Source organism: Schistocerca cancellata, chromosome 7 (assembly GCF_023864275.1).
Source record: "Schistocerca cancellata isolate TAMUIC-IGC-003103 chromosome 7, iqSchCanc2.1, whole genome shotgun sequence".
Lineage (NCBI taxonomy): Eukaryota > Metazoa > Arthropoda > Insecta > Orthoptera > Acrididae > Schistocerca > Schistocerca cancellata.
Window position 1 is genome coordinate 347,545,097 of NC_064632.1, and position 18,600 is coordinate 347,563,696.

Genomic DNA, 18,600 nt, shown 5'->3' on the forward strand with positions numbered 1-18,600 from the left:
TATATATATATATATATATATATATATATATATATATGTGTGTGTGTGTGTGTGTGAATGCGTAAGCGAATGCTCGTTTTCGATACGGTTAAGAAATGGTTCAAATTATTTTGAGCACTATGGGACTTAAAATCTGAGGTCCCCTAGACTTAGAACTACATTACCTAACGAACCTAAGGACATCACACACATCCATCCCGGAGGCAGGATTCGAACCTACGACCGTAGCAGCAGCGTGGTTCCGGACTGAAGTGCCTAGAACCGCTCGGGCACAACGGGCGGCTTCTCGATAGGGAACTCATACATTTAGCATGGTACATTGAAGCATTTGCAATATCTTTTTATTGACCAGTCTGATTCCTAATACAGCTATTAAGTTGTAGTCCTACAGCGAGGCCGGTAGTTCACACAGTCGGAGGGTGCAATCCAGACAGAATTCAGGCACTTCTAATCATCCTTGAAATTGCGAAGAATGGCGAAGAATGAATATGACGCGTTCAAAACCTGTAAGAAAATAAAAATGTGTTAGAAACAATGTATTGTGTAATTTGGACTAATTATGAAATAATGATCTACTCTACTGCATATTTTAATCACAAATTCTACACAGTTAAAGGAAACAGAAACCTAATCTTCTTAACATGGAGCATTTCTCGATACTTGTTACTTGGAGCTTGATTATTTGCAAATTATCACCATACAATTTTTCTTAACCCTTTAACTGCTCTTTAGGTGTTGACGCGCGCCTTTCTACCTGTCCGTGTGTTCTCTGAACGTGTTTACCGGCGCCACCAGTCCTTCCACCTTGTACTCTGAACGTGTCTACGCGCGCCGCCCTAAGTGGCACCTGTGTCGTCCTGGCGTGTTGAGACGCGCTGCCGCCTCTTCCCCTGTGGCTTCTGGCCGGGTTAACGCGCCCAGCTGTATATTCGTGCCGAGCGCGTAGTAGCTGTTTAGCATTCCGTCGGCACAGTTGAAGTCTCGTGAGCGTTTGCTGTTGTGTTCTTGTGTTGCAGTTTTCGTCTGTGCTTTTACTGACTGTTGATTCCGTTTACGTTCTGAGAAGAAAATGGGACGCCGTCGTGGTTGTACAGTTAAAGAAATCGTCGAAATTCTCACATGAAGCGACAGTGAAAATGAAAGTTTCGACAGCGATGGTACTGATTGCTCTTCGACTGAATCTCGAAGTAATAGTCCTGCGCCGTGTATTTCAGCTGGAACAACGCATCTGTCAACAGGAGAAGGATGTCATTCAGAATCTTATGGGTCTGAGAGTGACAGTGAAGTGTCAGTGAAATAAGAGCTCGCTTTAGCGACACGTTTGACTGGCAGAAAACGGATTTTCGTCCGTTTATGCATGCGTTCGATGCTTCAGCTTCTTGACACAAGTATGGTTTAGGGCCAGATTCAAGTGTTTTGTCATATTTCCTGGTATTTTTAACGGTTGAACTGATGAAACTTGTAGCAGATGAAACAATTAGATTTTCTTGTATACGAAAGAAAATACGTCAGAATCAGAGCATTGTAGTTTGTCCAGATCGAAAGAAACGGGTTTCGAGGAACTGTACTAATCGTGTGAAAAAGCTGAAAATCAGTGACTATTTGTCCATAGACATACTCTTGAAAAAAAAAATGGTTCAAAAGGCTCTGAGCACTATGGGACTCAACTGCTGTGGTCATCAGTCCCCTAGAACTACTTAAACCTAACTAACCTAAGGACATCACACACACACACCCATGCCCGAGGCAGGATTCGAACCTGCGACCGTAGCAGCAGCGCGGCTCCGGACTGGAGCGCATAGAACCGCACGGCCACCGCGGCCGGCCATACTCTTGAACACCACTGTTTTCGGCGAAATTATGTCCAGGGAACGTTTCCTGTTAATTTTAAAAACGATTCACTTCAGTAATAACTCTGTCAGCAACGAAGGAGACAGGTTACTTAAAATCAGGTATATTGATGATAAAACTCGCGCAACATTTCGTAGCACATTTCATCAATACCGAAAGCTCTGCATTGATGAAAGCGTGTTGTTCACAGGGCGATTATCGTTCAAACAGTACATTCCCTCCAAAAGCAGTAGGTTTGGAATAAAAATATTTGTGCTATGCGACTACCAGACGGGTTACTTCCAGGATTTCATTGTTTACAAGTGCACAATTACTGAAATTGGCTTCCACAATCTGGGGAAAAGTGGTGACATACTAGCCACATTGATGAAACCATTTTTACGAAGGGGACTTACGCTCTCTGTCGATAATTACTATTCAAGCCCAGACCTGTTCCTGTGGCTTCATAACCATGGAACAAACGCATGTGGTATTGTTCGCAAAAACAGAACAAACTAAAACGAGGAGAAATACAGTTTATGTCCACTGACACAATCCTTGCGATGAAATGGTGTGACGAAAGAGAAGTGTGGATGCTGACCACCTGTAATACTGCAGAAATGATTGACATGGAAATGACAAACAGAAAGACAGGTGAAAGATTAAGGACACCACAATGTGTTGCAGATTACAACAAGAGTATTGGTGTTGCTGACCGCTGTGACATGCTGTTGAGTTCAGTGCAATCAATACGAAAGACTGTCAAGTGGTACAAAATGTTCTTTATGCACGTACTGGATCTGTGCATTTCAAGTTCCCATGCTCTCTACAAAGTAGTTACAGGACCAAACATGCAACTAGCGGAATTTCATTTGTGTCTGGTAAGAGAGCTTGTTGAAGCCTACGTAAAGGAACGGAGGAAAGATGACAGAGAAAGGCGCTCTGGAGACGAGAATCATCTAAGATTTACTGGAAGGCATTTTCCAAAGGTCATTGAGATGGAAAACTCGAAGAAACATACGCCAATGCGTCGGTGCGCAGTATGCTTGAAGCAGAAATAGCGCCAGAAACGAGATACGAATGTAGAGCATGCAACATACCACTATGCGTAGTAGAATGTTTAGAAGCTTATCTTTCTAAACTAAACTATTAACCGTCTATAATCACTTAGAAGAGAAGAAGCGAAATTGCTAATTTTCTAAAATTAAATGACAATGAAAATGAAATAAGAAATATAAAAAAATAGAAAAATTGTACACAAAATAAAATAAAAGCAAAAAAATATATTTTTAACTTTGCCAGTGCCGGTCCAAAGTCCGGATCAAAAATAAAGATGGAAAATGCACTCAGAAGGTGTTAAAAGATACTCCTACACTTAGGATTTCATACTCTGAAGCCATTTTACAGAAGTCTTACAACACTCTCACAAAGACGAACTGCATTTCTAAGATGCCATTAAATCTATTACACACGCTAAGCATAAAATCAGAACAAGCGTAATGTTACATTGCTGATTAAAACGAACATCACGTTTGTTCGCGTGGCCATATTCCGCAGCAACCGTAACAATTAATTATTGATAGCTTTGCCGTCTTATTCTTACTGCAGTTAATAAAGAAGACTTTCACTCTAGGCGCGTTTCGCTTTTGTTTACAAAGAGTCTTGTATGGTGTTCCTTCTTCATGTTTACATCCTTTGCACACCACTGGTTTCCCTCTCTTCATTAGCGGAGTCTGACATCTAAAGACGACGTCTTTGTATACACATATCTGGCAGTTTTTTTGAAGTTTTCTGCTTTTTCCTCAACTGAATTAGCACTGTACCTCACCTCGCTTATGGAACTCGAGTTCCATGAGTGGGGCGAGGTACAGTGCCAATGCAGCGGAAGAAAAAGCTGAAAACTTCAACTAAACTGCCGGCTGAGGTCACGAAAAAGACTACTAACGCTAGTTTTGAAATATTAGTTGAGTTCTATACCTCTATGAAGAACCGTTTCAATATTTACCTAACTTATTTTACTCCTACCCCTAACCAGGATGTCCGTCTGAAAATTTGAACCTGGTCGTCCTCATCACACATTCAGCAATTTGACCATTGTCATATCAGTTCGCATCAATTTTTAAATTCTTATTTATTGACAAAAGGAACAGGACGAAGCCAAGTGTGAGTTATACAAAATTGCTAATGAAACTCGTTCCTAAAGCCGAAAACTGATGTTTACATACGCCTGTTACATAAAGAGAAAATTTGTGAGGTAGACATCTGAAAATTTTGCTGCCACTAAGAGTACCTAGGCTGTAGCCGTGAGTGTGTAGGATGTAGCGATTTTACTTGTTTAGAAATTTTTCTTCTTGTGAGCGTTTGAAACTCAATAGTCATCACCTTATTCACTTTCAATGCATAGTTGTATTAAGGCAAATATCAGGCACAATCATCCATCAGACAAGCAGTGAGCGCGCGCGCGCGCGTACACACACACAAACACACACACACACACACACACACACACACACACACAGATTCAGAGATAAACTGAAATACTACCAATCCCCTGGTTCCGGTCAAGCTTTCCTTGTGATTTCCGTTGATTACTACGTGAATACCGCAACTGGAAGAACTTTCTAAAAATGAAAGTACTTCTTCTTCTAAGAAAGCTATTTTGCATCTCCAGATACAATTACTTAACACAGACAATATTTTCATGTATGTACTCTTGCAGTTTATACATTGCACTCAAACAAAAAAATGGACGAGGTCTGATATTCGAATAGTAACAATCCTACCTTTATTACGCCTTCCTCCACCTATCTTTCTGGTTCATTCAACATCTGGATGTCGTCATCCAGTCAGTGTATTGATTACACATAATTTTGATAATCCTGTAATTCGTATTCATTCCTAAGAAGTAAATTAAATATTTCCATTCTGTTGGAAGTTCTACATCAGTCTAAACAAACAAAAGGCCAATGAGTGTTCAAATGAGATTTGCTGCCGTGCTGTTTCTCTTCATCTGACTGTGATGAGTGAAGATAACCCTCCAAGGTTGCAGTATATAGAGTTCCATTTTCCGTTATCGACTTTCTATTTCTGAAATGTGACTCGTACTTTGTAGATTATTATTGACGAAAGAAAACAAATTTGAGGAAGGATGGAGGGGAAGGGGGGGTAGAAAGTGAAGGGATCGGGAGATAGGTGGGAAGGCACTCACGGCGAAGCAGAATTCGAATCGACTGACTGTAATAGCGGATAGGTTTCATTCGCTTCTAGAATAGAATGCAGATCGATTAAGCAGCTCATTTAGATACTTCACGAACATTCAGTCTCAAGGCCACACATTACTGTCAATGCCGCACGATCGAACAACTTCCTCCACGGTGATATTGAACGTCTCCTTCCGCGATATACAGTGTACGAAGACACTCCATTAAAATTCACGGCCGGCCGCGGTGGTCTAGCGGTTCTGGCGCTGCAGTCCGGAACCGCGGGACTGCTACGGTCGCAGGTTCGAATCCTGCCTCGGGCATGGGTGTGTGTGATGTCCTTAGGTTAGTTAGGTTTAAGTAGTTCTAAGTTCTAGGGGACTTATGACCTAAGATGTTGAGTCCCATAGTGCTCAGAGCCATTTGAACCATTTTGAAAATTCACGGCAGAAAGGGTCACTGGCAATTCTTAACTATGATCAGCGAAAACTGGGGATGCCCAGTGATGCAGCACATAGCAGCTAGCAAACGGATGTACGATAGCGTGGTGGTTCCTCTATTTAAAAGTATCGACTCAGAACGTCACATCAAAACGACGCCCCTGTCTGCTCGTCATAATTATGTGTCATCGTTCTTTTCGTTTGTGTGATACGTCACTCAGCTACATCAGTTACTTCGCTATTGATACCATCCAGTCGTATTTTACTACAAGTTATAAACCCTTAAGATCATGGATACCAGTCGAACAAAACGTTATAGAGGCAAAAATGATGATTTGAGAACTGCGGTCCGGGTCTTACAGCAACTCACCTCTCTCCGATGTGTGTCACTCATTCCCATAATTTTATGGTTGCTATGGAAACAATGAAATAAATACGTCGTGCAGGGAAGCTAAAGAGAAAAAGTTGTTTGAAAAACGTGAAGAGACCGAAGAAAAAGGCTGACTCAGCACACAGAAGTGTCAAAACGCCTTTTAGCGAAATTACCATAAAAACAAGGGTGGTAAAATGAAGATTGAAATGCGAATTCCACTGCTATAGGTGAAAAAATTGTGTTTTTCACGGCTGCTGCTCAACCACACATCAAAGAAGAAATGACGGAAATAAAAGAAAATTTCAGGAGGGCGATTGACACTCAAGGTGAAAGTAGAGCTATCAATGATAAGAGTCGCTGGTGACATTGCTATAAGCAGTAGAAAGGAGGAAGAATTACAGGATCAGTTGAATGGAATGAAAAGTCTGATGAGTACAAAATATAGGCTGAGAGTAAAGAAAGATGGAAGTAATGAGAAGTAACAGAAATGAGAACAGCAACAAACTTAAAATCGGGATTAGGGATCACGAAGTAGACGAAGTTAAGGAGTTCTGCTGTCTAGGCAGTAGAATAACCAGTGATGAACGGAGCCAATAGGACATAAAAAGCTAACTAGTATTGGCAAAAAGAGCACTCTGAGCCAAGAGAAGTCTACAAGCATCAAATATAGGCCTTAATTTCCGTAAGAAGTTCCTGAGAGTATACGTTTGGGGCACAGCACTGTATGGTAGTGAAACATTGACTGTGTGAAAACCGGAAGAGAAAATAATCGAAGCATTTGAGATGTGGTGCCATAGACGAAAGTTGAAAATTTTATGAACTGTTAAGGTAAGGAATAGGGAAGTTCTCCACAGAATCGGCGAGGAAATGAATGTAGGAAAAACACTGACAAGAAGAAGTATCATTGTACATCAGATAAGACATTAGGGAATTACTTCCCACGGTACTTAAAGGAGGTGAAGTGGGTAAAAACTGTAGAGTGATACATATATTGGAATACATTCAGCAAAAAACTGACGATGTAGGCTACAGTTTCTGTTTTTAGATGAAAAGGGTGGCACAGCACAGGAATTCGTGGTGGGCTGCATCAGTCCAGTCAGAATACTGATGACCGAAAACGATGGGGAAGAATGATAGTCATTCACGGAAGTACCTAACCTTGACAATATATGGAATTTTATTGCAACAGCAATTTCTATTCTATTAGGGCATTAACAGTATCTGCGTACTGTGTTTGGTGATCATTCTACAGAATTTAAAATATTGTTCTCGCCATAAGTTCATAAACACTACTGCCTGAATAACATTCCAATCATCGCCAAGATATGAAGTTTTATGTTTAAGGGAACCTGGTCGTCATAACCTGTAGTTATTACTAGTACTTTGAAATAATAACTCTAAAAATGTAATAGATTTTGGAATGTGACTTTAATCACATAACTAGTACATTGTGACAACTACAAAAAAAAAAAAAAAATGAAAACTGTGGAATACGTAGTGAAATGAACACTGATTTTTGTCTTACGAACTAAGTAATGTGTAATTTTTAATTCAGGTACACTGGACTTCGAATGTATTCAAAATAAGAGATCAAAACGAACTTTATTCTTTTAATTACAAGGGTTGCCCAGAAAGTAATGCACCGCATTTTTTCTTCAACAATTCTTTATTGAACATAATGAGAATTACACACACGAACGAAGAGTTTTGATCTGCAATCCCTATTTTTCCACATAATCTCCATCCAGTTTTATGGGCTTCCTCAGCGGGAAACAAGGGCGTGTATGAACTCTCGGTACCAGTCCTTGTTCTGGTGGCGGAGCCAGTGCTTCACTGTGTGAATCACCTCCTCATCGACCTCAAGCTGTCTTCCAGTTGCCGAGTCGTAATGCGCCAGTCCTCGCGAATGACAGCTTCAGCTGGCTGCAACATATCAGATGTGTCAACCGTTGATGGTCTCCCCGACCGCTACAAATCTTGGAGATCTGCCGAGCAGCCTTTTGATGACCACATCCCCTGTGCCAAGCGACTAACTGCACTTCCGTCGACAGCAGATGTTCCATAGACTTTCCACAAGCGTTTGTGAATATTCCCCACAGTTTCTTTCTCTGCAGTGAGAAATTCAATGACGGCACATTGCTTGTAACGTACATCACCTACGGACGCCGTTTTGAAAGTGTCCTGCAGTTACACTATCCGTCGGAAGTGATGGAAACTTGGTGCGCTCACTCAGGAAACTTCAAATAATACATACGTAACGTTTCGCTTCCATAGCACTGTTTTCGGTTGAGAAGAAAATGCCGTGCATTACTTTCTCGGCAACGTTCGTATTAACTCGTTGATACCATAAACGAGGCATAAATGGCTTAAATGGCTCGCTTACTTCCAAATTTCTTATTTTGTGTATTTTAAAAAAGTTGTTTTTTTACAAGACAATTTCTCTTCTAATAATTCAAGACTATATGATACGTTCCAGCTTCAAATATTTAATACGTTGTAGAAAATTGTGATCCATTGTGTAGGCAAGCCCTATATTATTATTCATGAAAAACTTTTTTTTGTAGATTTAATGCTAGGTGAGATAATATAACTGAATATTCAAACACGTTTATTACGGGAAACTGAAGCTAAAGATTCGCGTGTCATTTTCTTTTCAAGGGTAACGTATCAAAACATTCCAGCTCCATAATCTTGTTGAATCTGAGTGTTCTTTTCACATTCTTTAATTTTGGTTTTGTTCGTTGTTATTCTGGCCTGCATAGTTATTCTTCCAGCAGCTTTTTCAGCTCCAGTGATACGTTGCCTGTCCACTCCTAGCAACCCACTTTTCATGTCCCCATTTTTGATATCTAGCCTGCTCATGAGTACCTTAAAATTTAGGGTCGATTCTAGTGTCCGATACCACCCGTCGGCTTTGACAAGTGATGTAATGTGTGATGTTATTTTGTTTGTGCCGCAGATTGCTGTCGATGAACGTTAGATGATTTCTCTGGATTTCCTCGTTACGCGCGTATATTAAAATTTTGATGTATATTGTTTTGATTTGGTCTCGTAATTTGTTTTCGGTATCGTTTGTTGATGAAAGTAGTCGTGATTTATATAAGTGGTGGTGATTAATAAGGCCTTGATTTCTCACGCTATTCGTTGTGGATGAGTCAGTTGTTTTTACTGCAAAAATTTTGCTCCAGAAAATGATGACCGTACATCAACTATAAAATTTTTGCAATCATTAGGCGTCATTTCTGAATTTTGCAAGTGCAGTGTCTGTGGAAATTATATGGTTTTGACGAAGGTTGCGCCATCACGAACTTCCGACGAATACATGTGGAGGTGCAGAAAAAATAACATATGGAGATCCATATGGAGGGGGACGTGGTTCGAAAGATCGAGGCTGAATTTAGAAGTAATTGTCATGCTGACATATTATTTTTGCTATGAATATTCTTGCAAATCTGTCATGCACGAAGCAGGGGTTTCGTGTGGCACTATAGTCGACTGGTTCTCATTTTGTAAGGAAGTCTGCGGGGAATTTATAAAGTATAGGGGGTCATTGGGTGGGCCAGGTGTTATAGCGGAAGTAGATGAGTCTCATTTTGGAAAGAGAAAGTACGAAAGTGGGCACGAGGTTGTTAGGCTTTGGGTTTTTGGAGTAGTAGTTTCTGGAGGAGATTGTGCTTATGTTGTATTTAGGGTTGTACCAAATCGGACAAAGGAAGTCTTGACATCTTTAATAGAAGAATATGTGGAAGTAGGTTCTGTAGTCATGTCGGATGGGTTTGCTTCGTACAAGTGGTTGGGTGAAAGGGGTTATCGTCATTTGGTCGTGAATCACAATATTCAGTTTAAAGATTATAAGACGGGGACATGTACTAATACTATCGAGGGTCATTGGGGGGCTGTGAAATCTGTTGTCGGGCGGGGAAAGAGAAGGATTTCAGTTTTCCAAGGCCATTTAGATGAATATTGTTGGAGGCAGAGTATTCCTAAAGTTTATGCTTTATTTCTTGCGTTTATGAAAGTTGTCAGCAAAATGTACAAGCCTCGTTTTGTTAGTTAGGTGTTGGTGGGTCTGATACTTTTCTCTTGTTTTACGTTGCGTTTTTTTTATGTTACTGTATTGTGCGGGTGCTATATTTTTGGTTTCTCTGGAAGGAGGTTTTTCTGTCCTTTTAATATTTTCTGGTTACAATGGTGGGCCGAGGGGTATTGCTGTTTCTTTGCCGGAGGGTTTATGTGATAGACTCGTGGTTTCATTTTTTCTTTATTATTTTAAAATTTTGCATCTGACTGAGGGCGGGTGGTAGGGAACCACTGATTTGGGTGGTACCTCATCCGTGACTGACAGTTTGTGTTTCTTATTTTTCATTTGTTATTCTGGATTTTGCTTCTTTCGTTAGAGTTTCACCTTCTAACAATATTATTTCTTGTTATGTCCTTATTTCTTTCTTGTCAGCCTCGATCTTTGACTCCTTTGGAAATTCATATGCGGTAAGTTTTTTTTTTTCTTATGTAGCCACTTTTACGTTTCCCTTACCGATGTTTCTGCTACACTTCTCTTACTTTTACTGTCACTCCTGGTGTATCGATTTTATTCAATGATATTTGGAGATAATGTAGCTGGTGTCACTTTCGTGTAGTATAGCTATCGGTTGCAAAGTTTATTCGTTTTTGCGTTTTATTTCTTTTCGTGTGCAGTATTGTGTGTAAAGATTTTTATTTTTTGAAAGTCTAGTCGCATTCTGTAGTTCACTAACAAGATCATTTTTCCCGCACCTTACTGATATGTTATAAGATTTTTGCGTAACAATCAGTAATATTGGAATCGGTAACTACAAATAACCTCCTACATAGGTTGCTTCTAGTTACCGATTCCAGCTGTTCAACGGTTCATTATTTAGACCGTTTTCGCAGTACGTGTGAAAAATATAATACAATATATGCACTCGTAATTGCTCTCATGTTCTTATTTATTTCAGTCATCTTCAACTCGTTTAAGTGAAATTCGCGCGTAAATAATAGTCGCGTTAAATGTATTATTTTATCGCATGCTACATTCGTTTGTTTAGGAGTATGATCCGTTCCATTTATAGATAGTCCAGTACAGCATCTTGGCCTTACATGTGACGTCATTGGTCAAAGCTGACTGGTGGTATCGAACACTAGAATTTATTCAAAATTTACGTCACTAAACTTCTTCATTTTTGGCATTTTATGATGTGCAATGGTTGAAATACGCAGTCAAACAAGTTTACAACGTAAAATCACACGAAAAATATAAGTAAACTCACGCTGTATACTTGTCTGGACAGAATGATCGATAGCAATAAATCCCTGTTCACAGCATAGTCTATATGTTCTCCGAGGATATTACAGAAACGAGTTGCTATGGAAATTGTGGCGCCAAAATTAAATAATGATGTATTGTAGAGAAGGTTTTGTGTTTGACAGCAGTGCGACAGCGGGGCATTCAAGCGCCAGGTCTGCTTTAAAAGGCATTTCAACACGAAAATGATGAGGTACTATACGAAAAGTATACTTTTAGAATCACGAAGAGTTATGAAATTTTATTGAATAAATTTCTTCTTCCATTTTTAGGCCTTCGTTACGTCAAGGTCATCGTAACATCCTATGTGGGCAAATGGGAGCAGTAATGCGCTAATTATAATCTTTTCAGGAGCAGTGCCATTTCCTCATTGACGAGATTGCTGAAATTATCATATTCCTGGATGCCGTTGGTACACCCAACAATACTATTTGGATTAAACGCTGAAAGAAAATGAGGTTCCCTATGTCCTCACGTCACGACCAGAAGATACAAGGTCTAGGCAATCCGGTGCAGAGTTAAGTTGCAGCTTACAGTTGAAGTTCATTTTGGGTAATGACTGCTTACTACTCAGTGGAGGTTCTGATCGTTGTAGTTTAGGAGTTTGAGAGAGTTACACTTTAACAACGCAACATTTTTGAAATATGCGTCACTTGCAAGCAGATATCCCTGGAGCCATCCAGTGAACAGCGTGACATTACGACTGGGACTGTTTTTATTACAACCATCGAGACAGTACTGTCATAAAACAAAACAGGAAGGGAAGTAAACTGCGACTGTTAAGCTAAAAGAAAGGTGGAATTAGCAATACCCACCAAAGCGCATATGTTGCTGAATAAATTTCACTTATTTATTGCTTTTCCCCTCTTTGGCGGAGTAATATAGCAATGGAGCAAATGCCATCAATCCACTACTCTTCAGCTGCCATTAATACACAATTCGTCAGGAAAAATTCATTTTTCTGTCAGGAAAGTGATAAATTAAAACATATATTGCCTATGAACCATTTGTTTAAGGGGAAAAGGTTAATTAGTTTTCATATTTATATTATGATTATTTATGTCGCTTCTAGATAATTGTACAAAACAGGAAAGCCATTTTTCGTGAATCTAATTAAATCCGTATCCATATAGCCTAAGAGAAGCATAAATCAAACAAGTGGAGAGACACTGATACCGGGCATGCAGCTAATCCGAACGACTACTTAAGTTTACTTTTGACCTGTTGTACGAGTGTGCGCGTTTTATGAACACTTATTCTCAGCTTCGATCGAAAAAGAATACGACTAAGGTATAGTGAGGTTAAAAGAAGAAATGTTATCAGTGTCAGACATTACAGTTGTTTCATCGCTGAGATATGTAGCAAAATGTGGTACTGAGGTTGTACTATGAGTGGTGCGTCGAGGTGAAATTTGTCAGCAATCTGTAAAATCATATTACTCAATCTTGAATTCATAAAACTTTAACTGCACTTCCCTTCACTTTATGGAGCAGTTAAACTATACGCTTCGATAGAAAGCATATGACAGACCTTCAACTGCTTCACGAAAGGTATCCTTTTCGTCAACAGATTCTAATCTTACCTTCCGTTGGCATATTGAACACAATCCAACGATCACAAAACTCAGCGCTAACCACTTATTTAAGTGCTTCAAAAGGCACTGATCTGTTATAAACCAAAGAACAGATGTTATGTGGCGTTATCAGATTAATTATTGCTACGGGGTCCGTGGAGTAGCGCATGGTTGGTTCAAATACTATCTTTCTAATAGGTATCAGAAGGTAGAGATACAGCATTCCTACTCATCGGCATACCAAAGAGTCAGGTATGGCATGCCGCCGGGCTCTGTACTGGGGCCACTGCTGTACTTAATATTTATAAATAATATGCCAAGCCATATATCAACTGCAGATACAGTACTGTTTGCTGATGACACCAGTCTGTTTGTCAAAGCTACGAATGAAACTGACTTACTGGAGAGAGCCACAGTAGCCGCAGAAGGAGCAAACATGTTGTTTAAAAACAACAAACTAATTGTGAATGACAAAACAAGCTTGGATGAACTTCAGACATGTAACAAACAAAGTAAAATCTGACCTAACTGCAGAACTTGGGCTGCGCAAGATAGAGCAACACCCATACTAAATTTTTAGGATTATGGCTAGATAATTATTTAATATGGGAGACACGCACAGAAATGTTAAAAAAATTGAATCAGTATTATTGTGTTCGTAGTATACTGAAAAGTTCCTGTAGTGTTGATGTAGTGTTCTGTTCATACTTTGCACTCTTACATAGCACACTAAGATATGGTATCATATTTTGGAAGAAACCAGTTTGGCCAAACACTCGTTTGTACTTCAAAGAGGACAATACAGATAATCAGAGGTATGACACACAGAGAACCACGTAAAAAAGTTTTCAAGGAACTACAAATCATGACTCTACCGTGTATGTATATTAATGAAAGTAAATGTTTTATGAAGGCACACCAGGAACATTCTTTGTTAAACAGTCAAATTCATAACTACAAAACGAGAAATAGAGATGATAAAGTCACACAAAAGCTATGTATCAAAAAAGGGTTCCTTATCAGCCAAAGGAAATTAAAAATATATCAAAATTCCACATATTCAAAAAAGAACTTAAAACAATTAACTAGCCAAAGTTTTTATAGTGTCAAGGAATACTTAAATCACCAACATTCAATGTGTAGTAGCTTATTTCCTTCATCATAATGACCCAAAATGCTCATTGAAAACTAAATTCATTTATTATTCTAATTTAGCATATTATGAATGTTGTTATACGTATGGTTTCAAGTTATATGTAATAATATTTTATTTATGGACATATAATTGTAAATCTTCATATGTCCTATTTTCTATGTAAGGCAATGTATGACCAATCCTATATCATTTTTATAATGATGACATACAAGGATACTAAGTAAATAAATAAATTGTCAGTCCTGTGAAACCACTGCTTCTGGCTGGATGATTCTCAGGAAGCAAATTTCTCACCCACTACAGGATCAAAAATCCCTATTTCGTCTAAGAGGTGAGTACGTATTGTTAAGCATGTCTCCATGTGGGTGGTATGATACAGAAACTGCTATGCTGTCAATCTCTTTTCACTTACTGGCTTCGGTTCACGATTCTTAGTCTGTAGAACCGAAACTGCCAAATTTACAGAGAATACTGCTCAAGTCACTATTGACAGCACTTGGAAGACGGAGGCTATATCGCGAACTTCTATCAAATAGTGTACTCGTGCACCATGCGTAAGTCACTTCTCAATTCAAAGACAATCCGACACGAGCCCACTCTTTCGGCTACGGTGGTGGACCTTTCTTAAGGAATGGGCAGGTATCCCTAAGGGGCACATGGACGCTTTGACCAGTGCTGGCTTATCAGATCATTGGGAGCGTATATTTCGGCAGGAACTCATCTAGCAGTTTTGGCAAACAGCACATGGTTCCTGGAAGCATATAACGGACATTAGACACTTGCCTTGTGTTTTGAGATGGACGAAATCAAGCGTTCCAGCAATACGGTGAGACTACAGTAAGTAATAAGTATTTGTGTTGCATTTGTATGGTTGGAATTCACGCGAGCTTTAAGACTATAAGGAACCTTGTGTATGCGTTTTGCACTCGAAAATCCCGTGGGAAACGTTATGTCATTCTTTTGGCTTTCGATGTCACAAAACACGGCGATCGGTATCCATTGCTTAGTTAACTATATGTAAGAAAGGTGTCTTACAGTTTCGTTCATTCGCAAGATCTGGTTTCAGGGGCTTGTAGTCTTAATTTTAGTTTCTTTCCGATGTGCTGTGCATTGGGTGTGTACAACGTTCTGAACTAATATTTGTATTTAGCTATATCGAATGACCTTATGCGGGTTGCTATATTCAAAAAAATATTGCATTTTTCTTACGTTTGGTCTTCGCAAACTTAACACCTTGCGCCCTTTTCCTTAGTTCACCAGTTCCACACGGTTTCCCATATGTATATAAACTTAAGCACGTAAAACTTCCGTCTTAAAAACGAGCTCCAGTCACTTCCCTTGCAATTAATAGAAGAATATTGAAGTATGAATGGGCCGCACTTGCAATTCTGCCTTAAGAACTTTGCAGTACTACACATGTTGTTGTTGTTGTGGTCGTCAGTCCTGAGACTGGTTTGATGCAGCTCTCCATGCTACTCTATCCTGTGCAAGCTTCTTCATCTCCCAGTACCTACTGCAACCTACATCCTTCTGAATCTGCTTAGTGTATTGATCTCTTGGTCTCCCTCTACGATTTTTACCCTCCACGCTGCCCTCCAATGCTAAATTTGTGATCCCTGGATGCCTCAGAACATGTCCTACCAACCGATCCCTTCTTCTAGTCAAGTTGTGCCACAAACTTCTCTTCTGCCCAATCCTATTCAATACCTCCTCATTAGTTACGTGATCTACCCACCTTATCTTCAGCATTCTTCTGTAGCACCACACTTCGAAAGCTTCTATTCCCTTCTTGTCCAAACTAGTTATCGTCCATGTCTCACTTCCTTACATGGCTACACTCCATACAAATACTTTCAGAAACGACTTCCTGACACCTAAATCTATATTCGATGTTAACAAATTTCTCTTCTTGAGAAACGCTTTCCTTGCCATTGCCAGTCTACATTTTATATCCTCTCTACTTCGACCATCATCGGTTATTTTACTCCCTAAATAGCAAAACTCCTTTACTACTTTAAGTGTCTCATTTCCTAATCTAATTTCCTCAGCATCACCCGACTTATTTTGACTACATTCCATTATCCTCGTTTTGCTTTTGTTGATGTTCATCTTATATCCTCCTTTCAAGACACTAACCATTCCGTTCAACTGCTCTTCCAAGTCCTTTGCTGTCTCTGACAGAATTACAATGTCATCGGCGAACCTTAAAGTTTTTATTTCTTCTCCATGAATTTTAATACCTACTCCGAATTTTTCTTTTGTTTCCTTTACTGCTTGCTCAATATACAGATTGAATAACATCGGGGAGAGGCTACAACCCTGTCTCACTCCTTTACCAACCACTTCTTCCCTTTCATGCCCCTCGACACTTATAACTGCCATCTGGTTTCTGTACAAATAGTAAATAGCCTTTCGCTCCCTGTATTTTACCCCTGCCACCTTCAGAATTTGAAAGAGAATATTCCAGTCAATATTGTCAAAAGCTTTCTCTAAGTCTAAAAATGCTAGAAATGTAGGTTTGCCTTTTCTTAATCTTTCTTCCAAGATAAGTCGTAAGGTCAGTATTGCCTCACGTGTTCCAACATTTCTACGGAATCCAAACTGATCTTCCCCGAGGTCGGCTTCTACCAGTTTTTCCATTCGTCTGTAAAGAATTCGCGTTAGTATTTTGCAGCTGTGACTTATTAAACTGATAGTTCGGTAACTTTCACATCTGTCAACACCTGCTTTCTTTGGGATTGGAATTATTATATTCTTCTTAAAGTCTGAGGGTATTTCGCCTGTCTCATACATCGTGCTCACCAGATGGTAGAGTTTTGTCATGACTGGCTCTCCCGAGGCCATCAGTAGTTCTAATGGAATGTTGTCTACTCCCGGGGCCTTGTTTTGAATCAGGTCTTTCAGTGCTCTGTCAAACTCTTCACGCAGTATCTTATCTCCCATTTCATCTTCATCTACATCCTCTTCCATTTCCATAATATTGTCCTCAAGTACATCGCCCTTGTATAAACCCTCTATATACTCCTTCCACCTTTCTGCTTTCCCTTCTTTGCTTAGAACTGGGTTGCCATCTGAGCTCTTGATATTCATACAAGTGGTTCTCTTCTCTCCAAAGGTCTCTTTTATTTTCCTGTAGGCAGTATCTATCTTACCCCTAGTGAGACAAGCCTCTACATCCTTACATTTGTCCTGTAGCCATCCCTGCTTAGCCATTTTGCACTTCCTGTCGATTTCATTTTTGAGACGTTTGTATTCCTTTTTGCCTGCTTCATTTACTGCATTTTTGTATTTTCTCCTTTCATCAATTAAATTCAATATTTCTTCTGTTACCCAAGGATTTCTATTAGCCCGCGTCTTTTTACCTACTTGATCCTCTGCTACCCTCACCACTTCATCCCTCAGAGCTACCCATTCTTCTTCTACTGTATTTCTTTCCCCCATTCCAGTTAATTGTTCCCTAATGCTCTCCCTGAAACTCTCTACAACCTCTGGTTCTTTCAGTTTATCCAGGTCCCATCTCCTTAAATTCCCACCTTTTTGCAGTTTCTTCAGTTTCAATCTGCAGTTCATAACCAATAGATTGTGGTCAGAATCTACATCTGCCCCAGGAAATGTCTTACAATTTAAAACCTGGTTCCTAAATCTCTGTCTTACCATTATATAATCTATCTGAAACCTGTGAGTATCTCCAGGCTTCTTCCATGTATACAGCCTCCTTTCATGATTCTTGAACCAAGTGTTGGCTATGATTAAGTTATGCTCTGTGCAAAATTCTACAAGGCGGCTTCCTCTTTCATTCCTTCCCCCCAATCCATATTCACCTACTATGTTTCCTTCTCTCCCTTTTCCTACTGACGAATTCCAGTCACCCATGACTATTAAATTTTCGTCTCCCTTCACTACCTGAATAATTTCTTTTATCTCGTCATACATTTCATCTATTTCTTCATCATCTGCAGAGCTAGTTGGCATATAAACTTGTACTACTGTAGTAGGCATGGGCTTTGTGTCTATCTTGGCCACAATAATGCGTTCAATATGCTGTTTGTAGTAGCTAACCCGCACTCCTATTTTTTTATTCATTATTAAACCTACTCCTGCATTAGCCCTATTTGATTTTGTATTTATAACCCTGTAATCACCTGACCATAGGTCTTGTTCCTCCTGCCACCAAACTTCACTAATTCCCACTATATCTAACTTTAACCTATCCATCTCCCTTTTTAAATTTTCTAACCTACCTGCCCGATTAAGTGATCTGACATTCCACGCTCCGATCCGTAGAACGCCAGTTTTCTTTCTCCTGATAACGACGTCCTCTTGAGTAGTCCCCGCCCGGAGATCCGAATGGGGGACTATTTTACCTCCGGTATATTTTACCAAAGAGCACGCCATCATCATTTAATCATACAGTAGAGCTGCATGTCCTCGGGAAAAATTACGGCTGTAGTTTCCCTTTGCTTTCAGCCGTTCGCAGTACCAGCACAGCAAGGCCGTTTTGGTTAATGTTACAAGGCCAGATCAGTCAATCATCCAGACTGTTGCCCCTGCAACTACTGAAAAGGCTGCTGCCCCTCTTCAGGAACCACATGTTTGTCTGGCCTCTCAACAGATACCCCTCCGTTGTGGTTGCACCTACGGTACGGCCATCTGTATCGCTGAGGAACGCAAGCCTCCCCACCAACGGCAAGGTCCATGGTTCATG

At 39.8% G+C, this 18,600-nt stretch overlaps 1 protein-coding gene across 1 annotated transcript in view; it reads right to left on the bottom strand.

Moving 5' to 3' along the window:
• Positions 1-447: 447 nt before the first annotated feature.
• The window catches only part of LOC126092769 (odorant receptor Or2-like), a 135,270-nt gene continuing 117,117 nt past the window's right edge, over positions 448-18,600 (bottom strand). Inside the window, exon 7 of the mRNA XM_049908497.1 lies at positions 448-504. Coding sequence (XP_049764454.1) covers positions 448-504 — 57 coding nt within the window. The remainder of the gene's footprint in view (positions 505-18,600) is intronic.